Source organism: Notolepis coatsorum (genome assembly GCF_963971535.1).
Source record: "Notolepis coatsorum genome assembly, chromosome: 1".
Classification (NCBI taxonomy): domain Eukaryota; kingdom Metazoa; phylum Chordata; class Actinopteri; order Aulopiformes; family Paralepididae; genus Notolepis; species Notolepis coatsorum.
In genome coordinates, this window is record NC_140165.1 from 304,659,790 (window position 1) to 304,686,633 (window position 26,844).

Below are 26,844 nucleotides of genomic sequence, written 5' to 3' on the forward strand. Positions count from 1 at the left end.
AGCATTTGAAGGGTCTATACAGGTGGTCAAGGAAGGGTACTGCTTAAAGGGAAGCCCAATAACACTATTGAACTGACAGTCACTGGGTGTGGGAGGGCTGTCGGAGGTACTGGGGAAAGTGAGGGTGTGTGGGGAGCTACTGCTGACCGCCTTGGAAGGCGAGGGAGACCAGAGTACCAGTCCCCAGGTTAGTAAATCCTGGGCCCCATCCACTCCAGCTGCAAGCCCTCCAGAACGACGTTCCGGGCCAAAGACGGGGGTACTTATAGGTCCAATACTATAGTATCCTACTACCCAGTGTCTGTGGACTACTACTCCCACAAGCAGGGATAATCCACCCTTCTACATTTATATATTAGATTGTGAAAAAAAACAGCCCCCGGTGGGTGGTTGTTAGTGGTTAACATACCGTTGTATTCGTTCGGTACACTGAACCTTAGGTCCAGTACTGAAACGGTTCGGTACGGATACGTGTACCACTACCTTTACACCCCTAATGGTAGGCAGGGACTACAGATGGAAACTAGCTAATTAGCTCAAATCTGGCACATTTACATTGATGTGGAAACTGAAGATGTTCATTAATGTGCACTGTCCCTGGGTAAAAAATAAATAAACAAACAAACTTGCCCCTGACAATGCAAATGAGCAAGGCACCTACTGTAAAAACCCCCCATTAGCTCCCGGGGAGCTGTCCAGTGGCCAATAGTACAAAACTACAGTTGTATTGGCCTCCTAGCTCCTATGTGTGTATGTCTGTGTGTGTCTAACCTTCCTTCCTCCACATTTCGCCTCTCTTTTGTGTTGCTGTAAACAGGAATGTGCTCCAACAAGGACACACAGGGTCACAGACGCAAAACATCAGGACAGATTCCTGCCACGTCTGTGAACCGCCACAAGGGGCATGGTGAGTGTCTATTGCCTGCTATTCCCTCCTAGAAAAATTCAAATTGAATTCATCAGAAAAGGTAAGAGAAGCAACATAGTGTAAATAATAAAATAATAATAAAAACATTTGAAAATCTGGATATGAATTATTTGTGGACAGAGATGATGGATCGTTGACTAGAATAGGCACACGCACACACACATGCACACAACACACACACGAATATATCTGTAATATACTGGGGAAAAAAGTAGAAAATCTGGATACGAATTCTTTGTGGACAGAGATGATGGATTGCACACGCACACACATGCACACGCACACACATGCACACACGGCACTGAAGCTCTCCTGTCACACGACGAGGCCTGTGTCCTTGGCAGAGGGGCCAGATGTTCGGTGACTTATCTTCCTCCACATCTGGAGTCACACAGAGCCCAGCTGTGCATCTGGAGGTGTCGGCACGGGTCACCAAGGAGGAGCTCTGGAAGGCTCCAGCTGGACGTGGGGGGGGGGAAGACTCAACAACTTGACATTGTAATGGATTTTGGCCAATAAACCATAAGTAGGCTTAGCGGCATCACGCCACCAATGCAGACTATAGGTTACTCTCTTAACCCTTTCACTACCACACTACAGAAGGGTAACCTTTCACTACAGCACTACAGACGGTTAACCGTCTGTAGTGTGGTAGTGAAAGGGTTAACCTTCTGTAGTGTCGCAGTGAAAGGGTTAACCCCTTGGTAGTGAAAGGGTTAATGTGAGCTGTTCAGTCTCGTCTGGGACCGTAGCGGCCGCGTCGTAAACCTGTTTCAATTCCTCCCTTCTGATCGAATATAGAGGCAAGAGTCGAAATGAGACAATAAATGCGTAAAATAATAAATTGTTTTATTCTTTTTTAACCATGCCACAGAACACTGACGCGTACAGAGTTGTGTCCAAATCCACACTGAGAAAACACTTCCACACACAGTGTTACAAAGCTGTAATGAAGAGGGATTTTTTTTTTTTTTACTGCACACATGGCAAGAATAACGACCCTGATTGGACACCAGTTTTGAGTCTCGACCTGGTCCTGAGGTAGACAGACATTGACATTACCTAAACAACTCTAATCACATCCTTCTAGAACACACCAACGAAAAAAATAAAAATAAAAAGGACATCTGCATTATCACAACATCTGATAAAAAAAAAAAAGAAAAACACCCTTTTTTCAAACAAAAGTGCTCTGTTTCGTTTGGTCCATCGAGGAAAATGCGTTTATAGTGCATGTTCATGTAAAATAATAGATACAGTGAAGATCTCGTGGCACTGTGTGTTGGCTGCTTCAGAAGGCATTGGTGACGCCCATATATGCCCAGGACTTGCTATACGCGCGCACACACTGTTGTCATCCTAAGATCTCCGTCCAATGTCACGTTGAAGGGAACATTTTGAGAGAAGAGTGTAGTTTACATCGACATTGCTTGGAACTTGCATCAGACTATTAGTCACTATCACAGTATGCTGCTTCCAATTGCAATATTCAGACAAAGTGGATCTACATGGCAGTCTATCTTTAATTAAGTAACGATAAACAAACACCCAGAAACAACTACCAATAAGCACAAACTCATGTACTCAAAGCACATCAATGCTCTATTTATAAAAGAGGCACGAGGGAGGGATCTTTAATAAATTCAGAGACTTATAAAACACACATTTAAAGATGTTTCTCAAATCATACCAAATGTAAACGTAGCAAATTACTGTAATACAAAAATACAACATATTTCAATCTGTGGGGGCCCGTGTTAAGCTCCCCACAAAGGAATAAGATACAATGACAAGTTGTGTACATTACATCTACACTACAACTGACAATAACCCGCTTATGTTGATTTCAATTCAGAATTTTTCTTTTCATGTTTTGTAAAAAAGAAAAAGAACACTTTCACATTTTCATCGATTCCATCTCTTAGAAAATTCTTATTCTGTGATTTAGAAGACATCTATCTATAATTAATGATAAAAATTAAAATAATCTAGACATACAAGCCACCTTGAGGGCTTTAACGTTTTTATTTTTTATTATACTTCTTTTCTTTTACCCTATAGTCAACCGTTTGAATGGAATCTATGCGGGTATGGATTACAAAAAGGAAAACAACTACAGATGAGTGAATGATGACAATATTCAGCCAGATCTAAAACAGAACATAACGGGGGGGGGGGGGGGGGGGGGGGGGGGTCAGAGCTTGCTCTACTCGCAAGACAAAGAGACAGCCTGGTGATGACAATCGGAACATATTTGGTAACAAAACTCGAGATATAAATAGCAACGGAAAAAAGAAAACGACTAACGTTTCACGAGAAATGCAATTTTGTACGTGAGCCAACTACCTGAAAATAATACACCCACTGCAAGAAAGACAAAGGCAGTTAATGAGACCAAGCGTGATGAGGTCCAAACATGGCAGCCTTTCAAGTACAACATGCAGGGGAAACTCAACAGATGAAAGAAACGCAGGGAATCAACTCAATCGATCATTATTCACACGGTGGCCATTTTGCTCTTGTGTCACACACGGGATGGGATTCCTTTCTGCCCTGTTCCCAACAAGGTGGAAAGGAATCCCGCCCCGAGCGCGACATTAAGAGCAAAATGGCGGGAACAGGGTGGAAAGGAATCCCAACCCCGAGCGCGACATTAAGAGCAAAATGGCCGCCGTGTGAAAATGGTCGATAGATGTAAAAAAATTTAAATACAAAAAATGCAGGGAATTAAGAAAGGAAATGCTTATTTCAACCAACAGAGTCTTGGTGGAATTGTTTTCAGCTTCTACCCTTCTCGCCATCACACATGAAGACTCAGGGTAGTTTGATAATTTAGCGTTCTCCCCAAACTGCTACACATTATAGGTCAGTTCTGACCACAGTGGCGCTAACTAACCACAGATTAGAAGATCCTTTAGTGATACAACTAATATCAAAAACTCTGTGTGTGTACATGTGTGTGTATTCATGTGTGTGTTTGCGTGCATGTATGCGAGTGCGCGCACGCATGTATGTGCATGTACGTCTGTATGTGTATCTTGTGTGTAGTACACCAGTCTGTGCGTACTGGGGGGGGGGGGGGGGGGGCTGGTCTAAGTCCTGCTCAGACGTAGCAGACATACAGGTATGACTTCTCGATCCTCCAGTCAGGGGGCACGTCCTCCGGTTTGTGGGCCTTCATGTGCTTCTGCATGGAGGCCAGACTAGGGCAGAAGTCCTGGCACACGGTGCACTGATATGGGGACGCTCCGTTGTGCGTGCGCAGGTGCTTGATCATGGCCGAGTAGTCTCGAGAGCGCTGGTGACACAGCTTGCACTCAAACGGTTTCTCACCTGAAACGTGGACAGGAAGTGAGTATACACAGGAAGTGAGTATATACAGGAAGTGAGTATATACACAGGACGTGAGTATACACCGGAAGTGAGTATATACACAGGAAGTGAGTATATACAGGAAGTGAGTATACACAGGAAGTGAGTATACACAGGAAGTACAGCACAAGGTGTATTTTCTTTCTTTCTTTCTGTAATTAAAGCCACAATCCGCAGTATGGCGCTTGCCGGATGTTTGTAAACTTAACTTAACTTAAACCCGTATGATGAGTTATGATGAGGTATGATGAGTTATGATGAGGTATGATGAGGTATGATGAGTTATGATGAGTTATGATGAGGTATGATGAGTTATGATGAGTAATGATGGCCCGGGAGACCAACTTTATTTTTGAGCTCTTCCAAGGACATAAGTGTGAATATATGGATTTCATTCTGTAGCTTTAAAAGGTGATAAATAAATAAATCAGCTGGATTGCAGCTGTGGGCAATAACATTATCTCCCCAGGTGTGTGCAGAAATAATCATTTCTGTCGTCCCTGGACACAATCACAGATTTACAGCTGAGCCGCAAGGGGGTCATCCCTATGTTCCCCGGGTCCTATGTTCCCTGGGTCCTAATTATTTGGATTACTCTACAGATCTCCAAGACCTCACTGGGTATACAAAACCTTACCTTACTGTACTCATCTCTATTTAACTTCTACTGTGTGTGTGTATGTGTGTAGACTTGTATTACAATACTTATGAGGACCCTTTTTGTCCGGTCCTCACTTCAAAACAGGGCACTTTAGTACGTGGACCGGTAGTGTGTTTCTAGCTGGTGGTGTGAGTGAGTGTGTGTGTATACTCTGACCTGTGTGTACGCGGTAGTGTGAGTGAGTGTGTGTTGTACTCTGACCTGTGTGTACGCGGTAGTGCGTTTCTAGCTGGTGGTGTGAGTGCGCGTGTGTGTGTACTGTGTATACTCTGACCTGTGTGTACGCGGTAGTGCGTTTCCAGCTGGTGTTTGAGGCTGAACCTCTTCCCGCAGCCGTTGCACTCGTAAGGCTTCTCTCCGGTGTGGATGCGCTTGTGTCCCCTCAGAGTGCCATCATCTCGGAAGCAGCTCCCGCAGAACTCGCACTCAAACGGGTGGTCACCTGAACACACAGCACTGTTACAGCAAAAAGCCCGGAACCCACCCCGATAACTAACACATCTGGTAAATACGTGGGAAAGTGGAAGTTAAACAATCAGCATTGTTTGCCGCCCCCCCAGATTGGCCGTCTCAAGCGGCTGTCTCGCACCGCTACACGCCTTGGCCTTGTACAATTGGCCGCCTCAATCACATAGCCTAATTGTACCGCGCGCCGACCATTTTGTTCTCGTTTCTTTAACCACTCTTGCCCGCTCTGCTGAGGTGAAGTAGCCTGAAGGTCTCGGCGCAAGGTTACGCAGCGCCACTGGGCGGCCATAGTGATATAAAAGGGTAAGTTCGTCGTTAGCGTGACACGTGTGGAGCGTTTCGCCGTTCAGACGACCACAGAGCCGCCTTCGCACAAAGGACAGCGGGGCAGGCAGGGGACGGGGGGGGGGGGACGTTGTCCTTTCAGACGTTACTAATGTAATGACACCAGGACACTCCTCCTAGCTGTCCGCTAATAGCTAATAAAGGTCCTCCCCTGCGCCCGATACTGTAGTTAATCCATTTCTCTCCGCGGCTGAGAGTTTGACTCATCTCCAGTGACCTATGTGGCTCATTATCCCAGTGTCCACAGCAACAGCCAAGGTGGAGGAGACGCCGCTCGTTCTCATTAAGAAGCCCCCACCCCTCCTCCGCCGCGCAGCGGTTGACATTTACAAACCGCTCCTCCCGAGCAGGGCCTGGGATACAAACTAAGCTATGTAGCTGCGACCAAAAAAAAAAAAAAAAACGTCGCTTCTGTCTCTTCGCATCAATTATGTATTTCTCCCCGTCTAGACATCAAGCGGCCCCTGACGGTTGCGAGTGTTGTTTAAGGTGAAAACTGGGGGGAAAAAGGGGGACATCTTCTCAGGAGGATATATATCCGTCTCCCGCAGCAGCAGCATCCTCCACACCCAGAAATAACACCAGACAAGTCGTTTCCATTTGCGCTTCCTTCCATATTTATCTGGGTTTCCCTCTATCATTTTCCAGGGGTGAAAGGCACAAACCGGAGCTGACAGCCGTGAATCGCGAGGAGCGCCCCTGAAGGCTGTCTGCAAGGACCCGAAATATAAACAGGATGAAATTGGCCCCCGAAAAAAATACGCACCGGCCGGAACGGTACAGCGGGTGTCATCAGACAGGTGAGTCATCTCGCGGAGCGAGGAGGGGGGAGGGGAGGATTCACATGCTAATTTGACTGGAGTCTTTCTAGACAGTAGGTTCTAGAAACAAGCTTGTATAGTATGGCCTAATTCTCTCTCTCTCTCTCTCTCTCTCTCTCTCTCTCTCTCTCTCTCTCTCTCTCTCTCTCTCTCTCTCTCTCTCTCTCTATCCCTCTCTCTCTTTCTCTCTCTCCCCCTCTTCTCTCTCTCTCTCTCTCTCTCTCTCTCTCTCTCTCTCTCTCTCTCTCTCTCTCTCTCTCTCCCCCTCTTTCTCTCTCTCTCTCGTAATTCGAATACAACTGATTCACGTGACCTTTGCGATTGCGCAAGGTCATGCTCGCGCGGCCGCTACCACCACCACCACCGCCACGCTAACGCTAGATCGCCCCCCCACCGACGGCAATCTGGCCCGATCCGGCGGTCCTCTCTTACCCGTGTGCGAGCGCAGGTGTCTCTTGAGCGTGGTGTGGCTGGGGAACGGGCGGTCGCAGTGGCTGCAGATGTAGCTGTGCATGCCCGCGTGGACCTCCATGTGCTGCTGCAGGGCCTTCTGGGTCTGGAAGCGCTTTGCGCACAGCAGACAGAACACCGCCATGTCAGTCCCTGGAGAGAGCGTACAAGACACAGACACTCACACAGTTATTTCAGTACCGGGGCGCAGACGGGGCTTTAAGTGGAGAAACTGGGTCAGTTCAACTTTCTACAAGTCCTCTGAGGCGGGGGGAAAAAGCTTCTTTCAAAAGAGCAAGTGCCTCTATACCTAAACTAACTTCTCTAAAAGCCCCGGGGCACTTTCCACAAGAGTCTTTTTATACACACACACACACACACACGCACACACACACACACACGCACACGCACGCACACGCACACGCACACACACACACATACACACACACACAAACACACACACACACGCACACTCTCTCTCTCTCTATTTACAAACACACACACACACACACACGCACACGCACGCTCTCTCTCTCTCTATTTTAAATCCCCGAAAGTCATTCTTTTCTTGGGCGATTTTTTCCAACACAATGCTCTCCGCGCACGTCAATCACATAATCAATGGCGTGTCCGCGGCGTGTTAGATGTGTAATTATTCTCCTCACTCCCCATCAGGAGTCAGCCCCACAGCCCGCGAAGAGCCCCTCTCTGTCTCTGTGCTCCGAGAGAGAGAGAGCGCCTGATAGCGGCTCCGCCCTTTAAATGATGCCTACACTATGTGCTCCGTGCAGAATGTTAAGTAGTGATATCAAGCCATTAAAGGGAGAGACTGCAGGAAAAAACACAATCCAGTTTAATCCCGCGTGTGACCTGGCATCACTTTGGGGCTGCTTTCCTGTTGCACGGGGTGTGGGGAGGAATACAGATGGGGGAGAGAGAGAGACGACGCCGGGCAGGGTAGTTTAACTCGCACAGCGGCTCTCTGCCACGACGGAGAGAGGGAGAGGGAGAGAGAGAGAGAGAGAGAGAGAGAGAGATAGAGAGAGACTGCCACTCGTCATACAGTCAACACGTGATGATGTATGTGGGTTTGTATGCCCGCGTGCCCGTTCCATCACTCTTCACCACGACGACGGCATCTCATGCAAATTCATAATACGCGCGAGCCGCCCCCCCACCGACAACTGCTGAGGGATTGCTTAATCAATGGCACCGCTAATAACGCGTATTATGTCCCGGAGAGTGGGGAGCTTTAGTGTGAGATTATGAGGTCCTTATTTCTCTGTCTGCTCAGGGTTGCGGATCATTTACAATGCAAGCAGGTCCCATTGCTCCTGACTCAGATTCAATCAGACATCTCCAGCGGAGGATCATTAGTAAACAGGGGGCTGTGCCAGCACTTCATTGGAATTCAAGTGGGGTTTCTGTGTCGCATTTAAAATGCACTCTGATGAGGTCCACTAAATCAAATCATTTGTTACTGTTATTGAAGTGCCTTGAGGCAACTGGCAATTAAATTGGAATTAGTGCAGGGGAAAGGGATACAGCACACTCATACTAAGAAGGGAGCGGGTCAGACACTTGCTTTAGGTTCAATCAAGTTAACAGACAGGGGGCATTCAAACCCAAGGGGAAGAGGGGGGTGAATCCACATATCTGAGGAGAAATCACAACATTCGGTGTTTTTTTTGTTTTTGAGTCCACCCGCTGTCGTCACGATTCTTCCCAATAACACATGGGTTCTTTTTTTTTCTTTCTACAGTCATTAAAATTCACAATATAAGCCAAATTCACGATATAAGACCAACAACAAAGTGTTTTTCTTTCGGGATTCTGCATCTGAGCCTATAGCGCTCTTTTTCCGTAGATCCTCCCTCATAATCCTATATATCGAAGGTTTATTATTCCCCCCCCCCCTCTCTAATATGCCCGGCTAATAGAATTGATCATTGTCGATCATTAACAGAAGCCGATGAAAGGCATTCTCCGGTCTTTACAACGCTCCGCGCGGAGGCCTGGACTGGTGCGCAGAGGACCGGACTGCACCTGTTCAGAGGCTTGAGCCCTGTGGCCGCGTGCACAAAGGACACAATGAGGGTTCAGGCCCTCACTGACCGCCCCCATTAGTCATAGGTTCCTCACGCTACTCCTACACTCCCAGTCTTTCTGCTGTCATCTAATGACCCCCGGCCCTCCTCTCACCCACGGATCACAATATTTTAACCGGGAGACAATAGACAATCCCCTCCTCCTCCTTCTCCCCTGTGCCTCCCTCGTCCCCCGCGTCTAGTAGTGAGTGACCAGAGCGGGCGAGACCTTCTTCACCGTCTTAACTCGGGGGTTGCATTTCTCTACCTCTCTCTTGAGTCATGCCTAATCAAAGACGATTGACTCTGCGGGTTTTTCCGCGGCAGAGGAGCCGGTCCGGGTAATGATTTAACGTCTGAAGGACATTAAGAAGCACGGAACGCTTTCTCTGCATGACCTGTGGTGTGAAATCTTGATCCTCTTGGAAGAGTCTCAATGTGTCCCTGCTACCAGCAGGGGGAGTGCTCTCTGCTTGGAAGTGTTCAGGCTGTGCTTAGCTAAAGGCAGACCAGGGCCCTCAAACTAACTCCATAACCCACAATCCAACTTTGTTTTAGTTTTTTTCCTATATTTCTTAGTGCCTTTTTTTGTGTGTGCCTGCTACACGCTGCCGTATATTCTAATAACCATGTGTGTTCCAGAGCGGAGTGTTTTTTCGTATTTTCATTTCATTCTGTCAACTCTGAAAACCTTTTTGAACCGGTCTAGTTTCATTATTTCTTCCGCACAGGTTTCTACCCTTTCATGCTCGCGGGGGCGAACGCACACACACCGCTACAGTGTGATCCCGCCGTCGTGGAAAACACTTGACGCGTGCGGGAAAAAAGGAAACATGACAAACATTCTGTCACATAAATCCTCCCCCCCTTGATCTCCGTCTGACACCCCGGTGACAACATCCCAGCCCCCGTGCTTTCTCTGCCTCGCTCCTCGGCTCAACCCAGACTGAAGAGGAATAAAAATAGCTAAACAATATACAGAGTTGTAAACAAAAAGCCCCCCCCCCCCCCCCCCCCAAAAAAATAACAGGAAGCACTGGGTGGTGAGCGCCGGGGTGAAGGCATTCCGTCAGTCCTGATGATCGCTACCTGCTTCAGTGCACTCTGTTAACTTCTCCAAAGAGACGGGGGGGGGGGGGGACTTTGCTGCCGTTCGTAGTGCAGCCCCCAGCTTTCCTGTGAGAGAGTAGTAGGACCTCTAGCTGGCTCGTCGTTGGCCCCTGCTTTCTCACCCCCTAACCAGACAATGGGCCCCGGGATTTGGTCTTTTAAGGCGAAAAGGATGACCCCCTGACCCCTTGGTCCTCAATGGGGTAAATACCATGTAATCAATGGTATTCCTCAAAGGCGCGGAGAGCAGCCGGAGAGCATTGTTGTCTTCCGTGGGAGGGAGGCCTGCTAGGCTCTCCAGTGGGAAAGATGATTACTATTACTTCTCTCGGGAAGCATCATGGGGGTGGGAAAAACGTGAAGCTTTGCGTTGCGTGTTTTATTTGAAGGAGGGCATTTCTGCGGCCGTGGACCTCGAGACGGGGGTGAGTGAGTTGAGGCTCGCCAGTGGGGAGAGAGAGAGAGGTCGTCACTGTTACCCGGGCTTCTCCGTGCCCGTACAGCGGGAAGGAGAAGATGGGTTTCGGTGGTGTGATTAACCGCGGCAGGCCTTCTTACATCTGCCAGTCACACAGTCCAACGGAGGTGGGAGCCGGCCAAGCTCTCACGCTGCCTAACAGACAAAAACCCATGTGTCTCTAGGCAACCAGATAGGATCACGGTCCTTCTCGGGGTGAAGTGTTCGAGCTAATCCCTTCATTCACAAATAAGCGCAGCCTGTTTCTTTTCAAATGGTTAACAAAAGTCTTCCCACCCTGAGAATCTGGGAGTAAACCCACTGCAAATTGAACAAGAGATTGCGCCCGATGATGAATGCAAATCTCTATCAAGTTCTTCTGTGGGTAGGTCTTATTCCGTAGGTTTACTTTAACACGAGTGTCCAGTAGCCACCTACAACAATTACATTTGTGGCTGGTTTTCTGACTATGCCCCCCCCAGGCCTGAGGTCTCCCCTTTTGGAAAAGACATTTCAAATCTCAATGGGGTTTTCCTGGTAAAATAAAGGCTAAATAAAATAAATGCCTCCGTTTAAGCCACTGAACTATCTAAAAATAACACAACATTTACCCCCCCGGGCTGCTCTTTTCTTTTTAAAAGCCTTGACAAAGGGACGGGCAGTGGTATTTTAAGGAACGTTTGGGCAGCATCGTGTTGTTCTCATCGGCTAAGTGGCAACTGTCAGTCCGTCGCTCCGCCGTTGGGAAACTCTGAGTCACAGTATTCAGAGTCAATGTTCAAAAACAAATAATCCAATACAGCTAAAAAAAGGATGAGTAACTTCATACACGGAACACTAACACTGCGCCCGCTGTCGCGGGGTCACAGCGGGTTTCTAAACGCACGAGACGCCGTGTGAATGTGTGAAAAGGGCCTTTAAAGGGACAGAGGCTCGAGCCAAAGTCGAGCGGGGAAGAGTGGCACCCTTTGTTGCTTTTTATATTTTTTATTTGATTAAAAAACCTTCTTTTCTCACAGGTGGATGAAGATGATGATGTTAAACTAAACTCTCTAGATTATAATTCATCACAGTCCGTTATAGCTCGACCGTGGGAAAGGAGGGATCTCGAGCATTGACATGAGAGTGTGTGAATACGGTCAATAAACAGCGGCGTCTGTATGGCAGAGCAGAGGGGCAAGTGGTCCGGCAGCCTTTGGACCCTGTACCCATGCCTATAAAGGGGACTAAATTCAGTTACCTGCCATGAGCCCTCGCTCTGTGCAGACAGTGTTTCCCCCTGGCGTGGGCCGCTCATATGACCCAGTTAAACATACACAGTCCTGTACACTACATGATGTGCTAGACCTCGTGTGACCCAGGCAGCGCATTCAGAGTGCTCTCTGCAGGCCCAGTGGCTGAGGCTCAGGGGGCACTGAGCACACGCACGCACGCACCCACGCACCCACGCACGCACACACACACACACGTCACACACACACACACACACACACGTTACAGTACCTTAAATGACCCCAGGCGCCCGTCAGGAATCTGCTAATCTACCCGAGTGAGGAACAACCAGTTCAATAATTAATGCAACATGAGATGTGTTTATCCTCCATTCCATGTGGTCCGGTGGTCACTAGGTACTAGGAGGCACTTCACGTTCAGCACCTGTCCTCCTGTGTCAGACGCCACGGTCTCGTCCGTCCCGCCACCCGAAAAGGATCCCATGCAGGTGGCGAAGTGGAGGGCTTTAGTTTACACCAAGGGGCTTGAGTTTACACCAAGGGGCTTTAGTTTACACCAAGGGGCTTGGGTTTACACCAAGGGGCTTGAGTTTACACCAAGGGGCTTTAGTTTACACCAAGGGGCTTGGGTTTACACCAAGGGGCTTTAGTTTACAACAAGGGGCTTGGGTTTACAGCAAGGGGCTTGAGTTTACACCAAGGGGCTTGGGTTTACAGCAAGGGGCTTGAGTTTACACCAAGGGGCTTTAGTTTACACCAAGGGGCTTGGGTTTACACCAAGGGGCTTGAGTTTACACCAAGGGGCTTTAGTTTACACCAAGGGGCTTGGGTTTACACCAAGGGGCTTTAGTTTACAACAAGGGGCTTGGGTTTACAGCAAGGGGCTTGAGTTTACACCAAGGGGCTTGGGTTTACAGCAAGGGGCTTGAGTTTACACCAAGGGGCTTGAGTTTCAGCAAGGGGCTTGAGTTTACAGCAAGGGGCTTGAGTTTACACCAAGGGTCTTGAGTTTACACCAAGGGGCTTGGGTTTACAGGAAGGGGCTTGAGTTTACACCAAGGGGCTTGAGTTTACAGCAAGGGGCTTGAGTTTACACCAAGGGGCTTGAGTTTACAGCAAGGGGCTTGAGTTTACACCAAGGGGCTTGAGTTTACACCAAGGGTCTTGAGTTTACAGCAAGGGGCTTGAGTTTATACAATGTACAGGTGGTTAAACTGGGTAAAAGATGTACAAATTAGTACTACTGAGTGTAGTGCTAATCAGATGTATGTACAGTGTTGTGTTATATACATATAGACAGTATGACTACTACTGGCCAGCAGCGTAACTAGTAAGAGTAGGATATGTACATACTGTATATAGATATAGTAAGGGACTATGTGCAGGTAAGTACAGACAGGTGAGGATATGTATATATGCTGTAGGAATAAATATATATATATATGGTATGTACAGCATTATAGTCTGTAGTGTATATTGTAGGGCTGATCGATTAGTCGACTAATCGGCCGAAAGGAGCCGTAGTCGACTGGCCAACCTCTTAGTCGAATATAATATAAAAAATAAAATAAAAAAAGTATTAATATTTAAAAAAAAAAAATGTATCATTCTTTCCAAAAGAAAAGAGGCATAGAAGCGTGGCTGGCGCTAATGGCACGCATACCAGAGGCTAACTGCCTATGAAAACAGGCACAGAGGCACTGAAAGAGGATTTCACCCATCTAATGAACACACTAGACTAGACAAATGTATCCATCAGTGGACCAATTGCATGCTTTTGCAGAGGACAAGAAGCCTTCAGTCGACTCCTTCAGACATTAAGCACCCCCCACAGCCCAAATGGAATGATAACAAATAAACAAAAATAAAAATAAAAAAGTTTAAAAATATTATATATATTTTTTTAAGTCGACCAATAGTCGACTAACGGCAAATTTTGGCCAATCCTAGTCGACCATCCAAATCCTTAGTCGGGGACAGCCCTAGTATATTGTATGTATATTTCCTGTATTCGCTCTAAACGACCAGGTACTGTATCTGTTATGCGTAATAATAATAATAATGACTTGGATTTATATAGCGCTCTTCATGACACCCAGAGTGCTTCACAGAGTCCATTATTCGTTCATACACAGTCATACCGGTGGTGGTAAGCTACAATTGCAGCCAGAGCTGCCCTGAGGCGGACTCACGGAAGCGTGGCGAATAATCATCGCCTACGGCCCCTCCGACCACCACCAACATTCATTCACACGCATACACATTCATACGAGGCAAGTACCGTAGGTTAAGTGTCTTGCCCAAGGACACAACGGCGATGGGATGGACACGGGCTTGAGCGGGATTCGAACCACCAACCCTTTCGATCATTGGACGACCGCTCTACCCCTGAGCCAAAGCCGTGTAGAGAGCAGTATGAAGACAGCCACAGGGGGGTCAGGAGAATAAACGAGAACTCGGTTGTATTTCATACAAGGCCTGGGTGAATGATAACAGTGGGGGGAAACGCAGTATAATAATAATGGCCATTATTATCACACTGGCAATTAGGTGAGCTAAAAGGTTTGCAGTAAGAATGCATTATTATGGAAACCGGCACCGTGTCCGTACCGACTATAGAACAGTTTAATTAGGAGCGGGACGGAAGGTGACAATATTCACACTCGATGGAGCGGCCTATAATGTGTGGAAATTGTACAGCAGCTGTGGACAACACAAACAAAGACTCTCTTATGGTGTCGTCGTCGTCGTCGTCGTCGTCCCCCCCCCCCCCTCCCCCCCGAGGGCAAGGTGGCAACACGGTTCACCAGGGTCAGTCCATTTGTAGTACGGCCCGGGATAGATTATCTCCAGTCCTGGGTGTTTTCTAAAAAAAACTCTCTAAATAAGACGATAGTCTAAAGCCCCCGCCGCTAGCCCAGGGCCCTTTAAAATGCTCTGATGAAACAAGCCCCTTTGTTGTTAGAGCCATTCGGAGACAGATCCATTCATTTATTTTGGGCACTGACAAGTAGGTCAGAGGAGACGATGACAGTGCTCTAGTGAGGAGTAAACAGCAGCACATGATGTTGTTTCCCCCCCCCGAGTCCTGGCATCCAACGCCCACATGCCATCAGGAAGCCCTTTCCTTCTAATACCCCCCCCCCCCCCCCCCTCTCTCTCCCCCACACACCCCTCTGGTCCACCCCCTAAAACCCCCTCGGCAACCTACGGCCATTCACCTCTGACATATCAACATAGCCGGGGACAGGCTTTCACTGTAAACTAGCCTCGCAGCCAACACTGCCAAATTGCTTAAGAGAAAGGTCCAGTCTGAAGTACTGGGTTATTTTCCCTCCAGAGGAGTTGGACCATGACATCGCAGCTGCTGAGGTCTGACAAGTGTTAATGTGCCAAGAGGAAGCTCATTTGCCTCACTGGGTTAGACCTCATGGCAATATAGAAAGCCATGGTATCACTATCAACGCTTAAGCAAGCAAAAAAAAAACACTAAACTCAAAGGTTATGCGAGCTGGTGAAAGTAGAACACATTTGAGGTTTTTGCCCGGTAGACTTCTATACAGAGAGAGAGAGAGAGAGAGAGAGAGAGAGAGAGAGAGAGAGAGAGAGAGAGAGAGAGAGAGAGAGAGAGAGAGAGAGAGAGAGAGAGAGAGAGAGAGAGACATAGAATGCGGTGCCGCGCATGTCCTGCGTTAACCCCGTTTAGTCTCAGCAAACAGACCGGCGCTTCAGCCTGCGAGGCCTACAGTAAGTGGCAGTACACAGGGTCATGCGTCACACCAGACCAAGCTGAGATCATGACAAAATGAGGGAGTAATGCCCCTCTGCACCCGGCACTGGATACGCTGCCAAGCTGAAACCTTAGCCCTGGATGTTTACAACTCGGCGAGAGGAGGGCAGAATCCTCTGGGCATCGTTGACACCCCTTCCATGTCCATGGGTATTAACTATTCATAGTGTGTGTGCCACCTGGAGTTACACTTACATGCCAACGCTCCTGAAAGGGTTATCGCCTTTCTCTGACAGTAGCAGAGAAAGGTGTGGATTCTTCAGATGCTGCTGTCAGGCGGGTTAGCCACAAATAAATACCCGGCCTCCCCCGACTTGGGATTGTTTTTTTGGGGACATTTGATGGAAACTAAATTGGGAAGTCTGGGAATCAGGCTATACGATTTGGTGAAGGGCTTTGATTTTTATGAATTGTAAATTAAATTAAAAGTAATGTACAAATTAACTACAGTAAACAAACAAACACTATCAGAGACAACTTGGTTGGCAGACAACAGGTGATTGTAATCAAATACCAGGTGATCATCATTAAATGATAGCCCGGTCCCAGCTAGTACCTTGTGCTAATATCTTGCACTATTCAACAAAGATATTATGCTAAGCCGTATACCAGCTACCTTGCTATTGTCAGCTAAATGAATAGTAAAACTAGATCACGAAGGCGGATTATCGGATCATTTACTATTTGAACATCAGCTTGTTATCGTTTGCTAACTACTGCCTGCAATAAGGCCTTTTCACAGCTGCCATTTTGACATGCCATCATCGCAAGGTAAACACAGTTGTAATTAATAACATTAATTAGGGTTCCCATTCCATTTAGGTGTGCTGGCTGGGACCGAATGAGTGAGACAGCATGCACATGGCACACCTAAATGGAATGGACCCCTAATTAATTTAATTAATTACACCTACTGTTTACCCTGAGATGACTTGACAAAATGGCTGCTGCGAAAAGGGCCTATTGTGCTTCTATGGAAATTGTGACTTACACCTGTACATATCATCATACGCATGCGTACAGTAGGCTATATGAGCAAAAGGACCTCATTATGGGCAGTGACACGTTGCCAATTAAGTGTGTTTATGGCATTGTGCCATCTTGGTATAGGAAGCGCATGACTAGAATGCTTTGGACTGGCAGGTTGTTTCTAGTGACCCGACTCTGGATGAAACCAGTTGATATATTAGTGCCACGTAATGCAAACAATTTCCCAATTTGAGACTATTCCGGAACAAATGGGTTCATCTAGTTATTGTAGGGGGATGAGTGAGAGAGCTGGGTATATACAGTAGGCAGAGTATATAGACAGAGAGCAGAGTATATAGACAGAGAACAGGGTATATAGACAGAGAGCAGGGTATATAGACAGAGAACAGGGTATATAGACAGAGAGAAGGGTATATAGACAGAGAACAGGGTATATAGACAGAGAGCAGGGTATATAGACAGAGAACAGGGTATATAGACAGAGAGCAGGGTATATAGACAGAGAACAGGGTATATAGACAGAGAGAAGGGTATATAGACAGAGAACAGGGTATATAGACAGAGAGCAGGGTATATAGACAGAGAACAGGGTATATAGACAGAGAACAGGGTATATAGACAGAGAGCAGGGTATATAGACAGAGAACAGGGTATATAGACAGAGAACAGGGTATATAGACAGATAGCACGGTATATATAGACAGAGAACAGGGTATATAGACAGATAGCACGGTATATATAGACAGAGAACAGGGTATATAGACAGATAGCACAGTATATATAGACAGAGAACAGGGTATATAGACAGATAGCACGGTATATATAGACAGAGAACAGGGTATATAGACAGAGAACAGGGTATATAGACAGAGAACAGGGTATATAGATAGAGAACAGGGTATATAGACAGAGAACAGAGTATATAGACAGAGAACAGGGTATATAGATAGAGAACAGGGTATATAGACAGAGAACAGAGTATATATACAGAGAACAGGGTATATAGACAGAGAGCAGGGTATATAGACAGAGAGCAGGGTATATAGACAGAGAACAGGGTATATAGACAGAGAACAGGGTATATATACAGAGAGAACAGGGTATATAGACAGAGAGCAGGGTATATAGACAGAGAGAACAGGGTATATAGACAGAGAACAGGGTATATAGACAGAGAGCAGGGTATATAGACAGAGAACAGGGTATATAGACAGAGAGCAGGGTATATAGACAGAGAACAGGGTATATAGACAGAGAACAGGGTATATAACAATAAACAACAATATAGAGAGAGAAGGGTATATAGACAGATAGCACGGTATATATAGAGAGAACAGGGTATATAGACAGAGAACAGGGTATATAGACAGAGAACAGGGTATATAGACAGAGAACAGGGTATATAGACAGAGAACAGGATATATAGACAGAGAGCAGGGTATATAGACAGAGAGAGCAGGGTATATAGACAGAGAACATGGTATATAGACAGAGAGCAGGGTATATAGACAGAGAACAGGGTATATATACAGAGAACAGGGTATATAGACAGAGAACAGGGTATATAGACAGAGAACAGGGTATATAGACAGAGAACAGGGTATATAGACAGAGAGAGCAGGGTATATAGACAGAGAGCAGGGTATATAGACAGAGAACAGGGTATATATACAGAGAACAGGGTATATAGACAGAGAACAGGGTATATAGACAGAGAACAGGGTATATAGACAGAGAACAGGGTATATATAGAGAGAGCAGGGTATATAAGAGAACAGGGTATATAGACAGAGAACAGGGTATATATACAGAGAACAGGGTATATAGACAGAGAACAGGGTATATAGACAGAGAACAGGGTATATAGACAGAGAACAGGGTATATAGACAGAGAGCAGGGTATATATACAGAGAACAGGGTATATAGACAGAGAGAGCAGGGTATATAGACAGAGAACAGGGTATATAGACAGAGAACAGGGTATATATAGACAGAGAGCAGGGTATATAGACAGAGAGAACAGGGTATATAGACAGATAGCAGGGTATATAGACAGAGAGCAGGGTATATATACAGAGAACAGGGTATATAGACAGAGAACAGGGTATATAGAGAGAACAGGGTATATAGATAGAGAACAGGGTATATAGACAGAGAACAGGGTATATAGATAGAGAACAGGGTATATAGACAGAGAGAACAGGGTATATAGACAGAGAACAGGGTATATAGACAGAGAGCAGGGTATATAGACAGAGAGAACAGGGTATATAGACAGAGAACAGGGTATATAGACAGAGAGAACAGGGTATATAGACAGAGAACAGGGTATATAGACAGAGAACAGGGTATATAGACAGAGAACAGGGTATATATAGACAGAGAGCAGGGTATATAGACAGAGAACAGGGTATATAGACAGAGAACAGGGTATATAGACAGAGAACAGGGTATATATACAGAGAACAGGGTATATATACAGAGAACAGGGTATATAGACAGAGAACAGGGTATATAGACAGAGAACAGGGTATATAGACAGAGAACAGGGTATATAGACAGAGAACAGGGTATATAGACAGAGAACAGGGTATATAGACAGAGAACAGGGTATATAGACAGAGAACAGGGTATATAGACAGAGAACAGGGTATATATAGACAGAGAGCAGGGTATATAGACAGAGAACAGGGTATACAGACAGAGAACAGGGTATTCGTATCTATGCCACTGAAATGTACTAGCCAACAATGTCCACGTGTAAAGCCACACGCTCTCACCGTGGATTGGCAGGAGATATTAAAGGGGGATATGTGAGAGGTCCTCCCACCTCACTGTGGATTAATTATGGAGTATCATGGACAGGAGCAGTTTAACCTAGTAGCCAGCATGACACGCAACTTTAGACCCATGATCAACATACAGTGTGATGTTAAAGGTTTCTTATTCGACACACGGGTGTACGTGTGTGTGTGTGTGTGTGTGTGTGTGTGTGTGTGTGTGTGTGTGTGTGTGTGTGTGTGTGTGTGTGTGTGTGTGTGTGTGTGTGTGTGTGTGTGTGTGTGTGTGTGTGTGTGTGTGTGTGTGTGTGTGCACAGTACCTGTGTGTGTTAGTCTGTGGGTCTCCAGAGCGTCCTCAGAGGAGAAGGTGGCTCCACATTGGTCACAAACCAGTGCTTCAGCTGGGGCTGTAGGTGAAAACCACACTCACATGAACACCTGTCCTCATCACAACATACATGTCCTTGTATAAATACTAGTCATAATCATAATCATAACAACGTGATAACAATAATACTAATACAGATTATGAAGATGACAGCTCTTAGCCATGGGAGGTAGGTGACCAATGGTGGTACCCATGTGTGTAGGTCATTGGCACATAGCGAATGTAAGTGATTATTTAGTGATTACATGTTATGTTTGTCTGTTTGTTTTTAAACATCTTTGGGACCATGATGGAATTAAGTGTTCGCACTTTTCATGTCATCCTTTGGATTATTTTGTCTTGCAATTTTCCATAAATAAAATAAAATTATGATGGTAATAATAATAATAATAATAATGGTGGTGATGATGATGATGATGCATTTTTGGCTACTAATTCTTAGGCTACCTACTGGGCACCGTGGGTTTGCCGTCAGTACTCCTCATCTGTAGCTACTTGCTACATGCCGGCAACACAAACATTTGAGCTAACTAGCTTAGCCACCTTGTCTGCTAAATGGGAAAAGAATGCAATGTGAGGCAAACTGTAAAATTGGTTAATAGCATCAGATGACGCCGTATACACATCTGCAACTACAGGCATACGCACACTGCTGCTTACATATACCTTGTATTGTACAGTTTGTATAGATAGAATATGCGTTGTGTATTATGTCTAGTTTATAGTTTATTTATAGCTTATTTAGTTTATAGTTATAGTTTATAGTTATTGTTTGTATAGATATAATATACGTTGTGTATTATGTCTAGTTTACAGTTTATAGTTTATTTATAGCTTATTTATGTTATAGTTATAGTTTGTATTTATAGTTATAGTTTATAGTTATGGTTTGTATAGATAGAATATACGTTGTGTGTACTATGTTTACAAATCCACTGCGGTCGAGGAGCCGGGAAAAACAAGCACCTCACGTTTTTCTGAGAAAGCTGTGACAATAAAATAATGTGAATGTGAATCTGAACTTGAAAGGCAGCTATAGATATCACAACGCTCACGAATACGAACACAACAACATGACTTTTAATAAACCGCATAGCAGGTTGTGTTTGTTTGTGGTGACATATAAAAAAAATAAATAAATAGGAACCATTTCAGAACCAAGCCTCCGTTGGTAAAAAGAAAAAAGGTGGACAGAGGCAGGCGTCCTATTTTCTACGAGTCCCGAAAGACCCCCCCCTCCCGCTCGTCTGTGAACGCTTTGCCGTTAACCCTTTCACTACCACACTACCAAAGGGTTAACCCTTTCACAACCACACTACTACAGGTTAACCCTTTCACTGCCACACGGCACAGGGTTAACCCTTTCACAACCACACTACAGACGGTTAACCCTTTCACTACCACACTCTACAGACGGTTAACCCTTTCACTACCACACTCTACAGACGGTTAACCCTTTCACTACCACACTACCAAAGGGTTAAACCTTTCACAACCACACTACTACAGGTTAACCCTTTCACCGCCACACGGCACAGGGTTAACCCTTTCACAACCACACTACAGACGGTTAACCCTTTCACTACCACACTCTACAGACGGTTAACCCTTTCACACTACCACACTACCAAATGGTTAACCCTTTCACTGTGACAATATACAGAAGGTTTTTCCGCACTGCCACGTGACAAAGCTGGGTTAACCGTCTGTAGTGGGGGGTAGTGAAAGGGTTAACCTTCTGTAGTGTGGTAGTGAAAGGGAGAGCACATCCACAAGTAAGAAGAAGAAGAAGAAGAAGAACAACAGAGCTCTGGACAAACAAAGGCACCACCAGACAGTGAGCCGCGGCCTCTCTCTGTCTCTCTCTCTTCTCACGGAGAGCAGCTGAAGAGTTTTATTTACCGTGCTCCTCTGTTATCACCCCCTGAACAGCGAGCAGCCTGTCTGCCGGAGAGGCCACAGTAGGACTGGGTGTTCTCAGACGCTCCAGCCCTGTGGCGCATCCTCCCTTTATCGAAAAACACTTCAGAGTCAACACTCTGAAATCCCCCTCTCTCACACTCACACACACACGCACACACACGCACACACGCGCACGCACACACACACACGCACACGCACGCGCATGCACACACACACGCACACACACAGGAGTGCTACAGTGCTCCGCTCACCTTTGGAATGCCCTTGTCTGTTCTCATGAAGACATCAAAACAACGACAAGTGTATATATATATATATTCCACTCTGGAAGAAAAAAAGATTTGTTGTGTTCTTCTAGTGTGCTCGCACCTGCGCTGACGGACACACGGACGGGTGCACGTATACGTACACTAGTGGTGCGGTGGGGGGAAATATAGATACGTAATAGTATTGCGATACTTTGCGTGGCGATACTGTATCGATACAGGGACGCCAAGTATCGATATTTAATTATTTATTAAAACATTTATTATATTTTCTTTTTATAAGGAAGTTGCATTGTTCATTTCAATACCTGTAATAGTACAGTAGTCCACACACACACACATGTGCATTCAGTTAAGTTGGAATATGCCTGTAATACAAACAGTTCAGTTTGTCAGGTACATGCAACACAGATTACAGTGTTTACAAGATCTGTCTGCTTGAGAAAATCCCATGTTCTGCAATCAAAATTATTGAAGTGAGATGAACAGACTGAACTTTATTTTATTAGATAAAACATGTTGACAAAGTTTTACTTTGCAGTTGAAAAAAGGTAATAAATCGCAATATATTTAGTATCGCAATACTATCGTATCGTGAGGCCTCTGGTGATTCCCAGCCCTAACGTACTGTACACACACACACACAACCACACTCGTGCACAGACACACACACACACGCACGCACAGACACACTCACACACTCATACACACACACGCACAGACACACATATGCATGTGCACACACACGCACGTACACACACATACACACTCATACACAAATACACACAGACACATATCCATGTGCATGTGCACACACACACACGTATGCACGCACACACTCACACACAGGCACGCACGTACACACACATTTATACATAGACTCATACACAAACACACACACAGACACACAAACACGCACAGACACAAATATCTATGTGCATGTACACACACATTTATACACACACACACACACACACACACACACACACACACACACACACACACACACACACACACACAGCACACGCAGCACACGCAGCACACACGCACACAGCTGTTTGGATGTGGGTTGGCTCTCACAGAGATGTAAATGGTTGGCAGATCCATACTGGCCCAGGGCTCATTCACTGATCTATTTTCTGCTCAGCTGGCTCTAAATGAAGTTAAAATGACTCATTAAAACACCCACAAGCTTTGGGAACTACTCGGAGCGCAGCCTAAATGTGGTCCTCTTTCAACTGTTACTATACCTCTCGGCACAGCTGCAGCGAGACGTGGTTCAAACCACTGCGAGCGACACAAGACAAAAGACCAAACAAAAGAACTAACCCCCCCCCCAAAAGGTTTGAATCTACCCCCCCCCCCCCCGCCCCATAAAAAGAACAACAACAACAAAGAGAAAAAAACACGTAAAAACTTAAAAACCCAAGTGGCGCGGTAGTTGTGAGGCTACAGTGTGGAGCGGCGTCGGCGTCGTTGGACTCTAATGTTGTGTGACGCTGTCCGGCGCGGCGCGGTGTGTTGTGTTGTGTGAGATTGTGTGATTAGGGAAGGGAAGAGAACATAGATTGTCTTGTGCAGTCAGAGGCACGGAGTGTGCTCTCATCCATAAACCATCAAACTGTCTCCAGACGCGGCTGCAATCGTCCTCCATCAAAACACTTTGTCTGGCATACCAAAATAAGAGCCGGCGTCGAGCTGAATACCAAATCAGACCATTAGTGCAGCGGAGCTCTCGCTCCTTAGCAACTGCAGGGGATCTGAGGCGGCTGGTGGCGCTGCACAGAAACACACGGTGACAAAGAAATAAGATCCACATCTGCCCTTTTTTTGGGGGGGGGGGGGGGGGGGGGGGGGGTAATATCGTGGCTCGGTGCCGTTCGAGAGGGTGGGGTGTGTGTGTGTGTGTGTGTGTGTGTGTGTGTGTGTGTGTGTGTGTGTGTGTGTGGAGGGGCACTTCAGTGAGTATTAAAATCTGATCCAAAGGTGCTTTTAGATCTCTTTCTGGATAGATAAAAAATGGAAGTGTTATTATTGGCGTGCCGGCTGGTAATATGAGCCGATGTGGGTGATAGGGGTTCACTAAGACATAAGGACAGGAGGACGCCTCGCAGGGAGGAACACAGGACCCTGTGCGAGTAAAGAACCCGCAATGCCCGGCACCCGTTCGTCACTGTCTCATCTATCTGGCTCTGTCACACCAGAAGCCAATCCTCAGAGAGCTAAGGAAGCTAGCCGCCGCGTCTGTCCTCGTGTCTCTGCACTGGGGTTTCTGTTTATGTTTTTTAGTTTCATTTTTAGCCAACCCCCCCCCACCCCCCGCCCCCTCCTCCTCCCAATCCCTCCCACCCAATCCCCCCCCCCCAACCCCCCACCTGCCCCCCACACCTCCCCCTGCCCCTCCACTTTCTCTATTTTGGATACAGTAGCTGGGAGAGCAGTCAGGTCTGATTAAGTCTGCATTCGGGTACAGTGTGTTCCCGGACACACATCTGCGAGCGAGCCATCACACACGCTTCGGAACACTGGCAGAACACCCAGGCCTGCCGGCAGCTGATGATGTCATCACTCAGAAGGGGCAGAGCTGGCGAGCTGCCAGAATCTCCCCAAAAAAAAAGAAAAACAACACACACACACACACAGAAATATTCAGCAGAGAGACCGCAGGGGGGGGGGGAGGGAGAGAGAGAGAGAGAGAGAGAGAGAGAGAGGCAGAGACACAGACAGAAGTACAGAGACCTAAGTATCTGAAGACATGATCCTAATATTGAAAGTAGTGCTTCCTGCAGGGATATGTGTATATGTGTAACACACACACACACACACACAGTGCGCACGCACATGCACACACACACGCAGGCACGCAGGATCAACTTTCCCATTGGATCTAGTGTCTTGGTGCCGTATGAACAAACAGGTGCATGTGAAGGGCCCTCGTGACCCGCTGAATGGGCTCCACACCGGCAGACAGGCAGACAGACAGCCAGCGGGTGTGTGTGTGTGTGTGGTGGTACGCTCCGCTCGGTAAGTACCTGTGTGCGACAGCATGTGCATCCTCAGCCTGACGCTGTCCTGGAAGTGCTTGCCACAGAACTCGCAGCCATGGCCCTTCTCTCCGTTGTGCAGCCGCCTATAGAACGGGACACGATACGCAGAGAGAGAGAGAGAGAGAGAGAGAGAGAGAGAGAGAGAGAGAGAAGATAGTCAGGAGACAGGGGAAACCAGAGAACAGACGTGTCGTAATCTGTGTGCATTGTTTTCTGTCTTCTTCTTCCCCTCTTCCCCTCTCTAAGGTCCTTCCTCCGTCGAAGCCGTCAGGCAGCAGCGACGTAGTCGTCGTCGTTGTCATTGTTCGTGTCGTAGAAGAAGAACGACCCGCGCTGAATGCAGGATCATTAGCGTGAGAGGCCCTTGGAGTGAGTGGGGAGTCGCATGGCGTGAATGCGAAAAAGAGGGAACACAGACAATAGGATATCTAGCTAATTTCAGAGTGCAGACGTACACGTGCCTCCACCCGCCAGACAGCACAACAACAACGCTGCATGCGGACCCGCACGCACACACACACACGCATGCACACACACACACGCACACACACACACACACACACGCACGCACGCACGCACGCACATGCACACACACATGCACACACACACACTTATACACACACACACGCACACACACACACACACAAGCACGTACATGCACACGTGCAAAGCGACAAATAAAGAGGCAGACAAGACACGTATGCACACGCACGCGCGCACGCACGCTTGCGACAAATTAAGAGGCAGACAGACACGGATGCGCACGCACACACACACACAACAAATAAAGAGGCAGACAGACACGGATGCACGCTCACACACACACACACAACAAATAAAGAGGCAGACAGACACGGATGCACGCTCACACACACACACACAACAAATAAAGAGGCAGACAGACACGGATGCACGCTCACACACACACACACAACAAATAAAGAGGCAGACAGACACGGATGCGCTCGCACACACACACACAACAAATAAAGAAGCAGACAGACACGGATGCACGCTCACACACACACAGTCACACACACACACACACACAACAAATAAAGAGGCAGACAGACACGGATGCGCTCGCTCACACACACAACAGATAAAGAGGCAGACAGACACGGATGCACGCTCACACACACACAGTCACACACACACACACACACAACAAATAAAGAGGCAGACAGACACGGATGCGCTCGCTCACACACACAACAGATAAAGAGGCAGACACAGACACGGATGCACGCTCACACACACAACAGATAAAGAGGCAGACAGACACGGATGCACGCTCACACACACACACCATCATATACACACACACTCCTCCCGTATCTGCCATGAAAAAGAGGGGGGAGGAAGGAGATGATTGGCTGAAGCTCAGCCCCGCAGCAAAGCCCATCATATCATATCACACACATCCAAGCGTGCGAGGCATCTGCGCGGCTAGCCTCATATCCCCCCCTGTAACGTGGGAACAAATGGCCTGACGGGACCCTGTGGATAAAAAGCAGTCCGCTGTCAAAAAGAGGTGAGGCCTAATATGTCAATTAGGCTCTCGTGCCAAATGAACACTATAGGCTATTAACTCAAGTCTGTGGTACTTCGCCTTGTAATGCCACTTTAATTCGTCTGAGTGTACACATTTAGAGCCTGTCTCTCACATCGTAGGGCCTCTGTCTGGTCAAAAGGGGAAACAAGAGTTACACGAACATTGTTTACCG

The 26,844-nt window shown here is 46.8% G+C and overlaps 1 protein-coding gene across 1 annotated transcript in view; it reads right to left on the reverse strand.

The window, feature by feature from the left end:
• Nucleotides 1-4,031: 4,031 nt before the first annotated feature.
• zbtb16b (zinc finger and BTB domain containing 16b) overlaps nucleotides 4,032-26,844 on the reverse strand; it is a gene marked incomplete at its 3' end in the record, with an annotated part of 29,385 nt that continues 6,572 nt past the window's right edge. The window contains exons 2-6 of the mRNA XM_084324834.1: nucleotides 25,103-25,200; nucleotides 19,814-19,900; nucleotides 7,028-7,198; nucleotides 5,236-5,403; nucleotides 4,032-4,261 (exon numbers count right to left, since the gene is read on the reverse strand). Of these exons, the coding sequence (XP_084180960.1) occupies nucleotides 4,032-4,261; nucleotides 5,236-5,403; nucleotides 7,028-7,198; nucleotides 19,814-19,900; nucleotides 25,103-25,200 (754 nt within the window). The remainder of the gene's footprint in view (nucleotides 4,262-5,235; nucleotides 5,404-7,027; nucleotides 7,199-19,813; nucleotides 19,901-25,102; nucleotides 25,201-26,844) is intronic.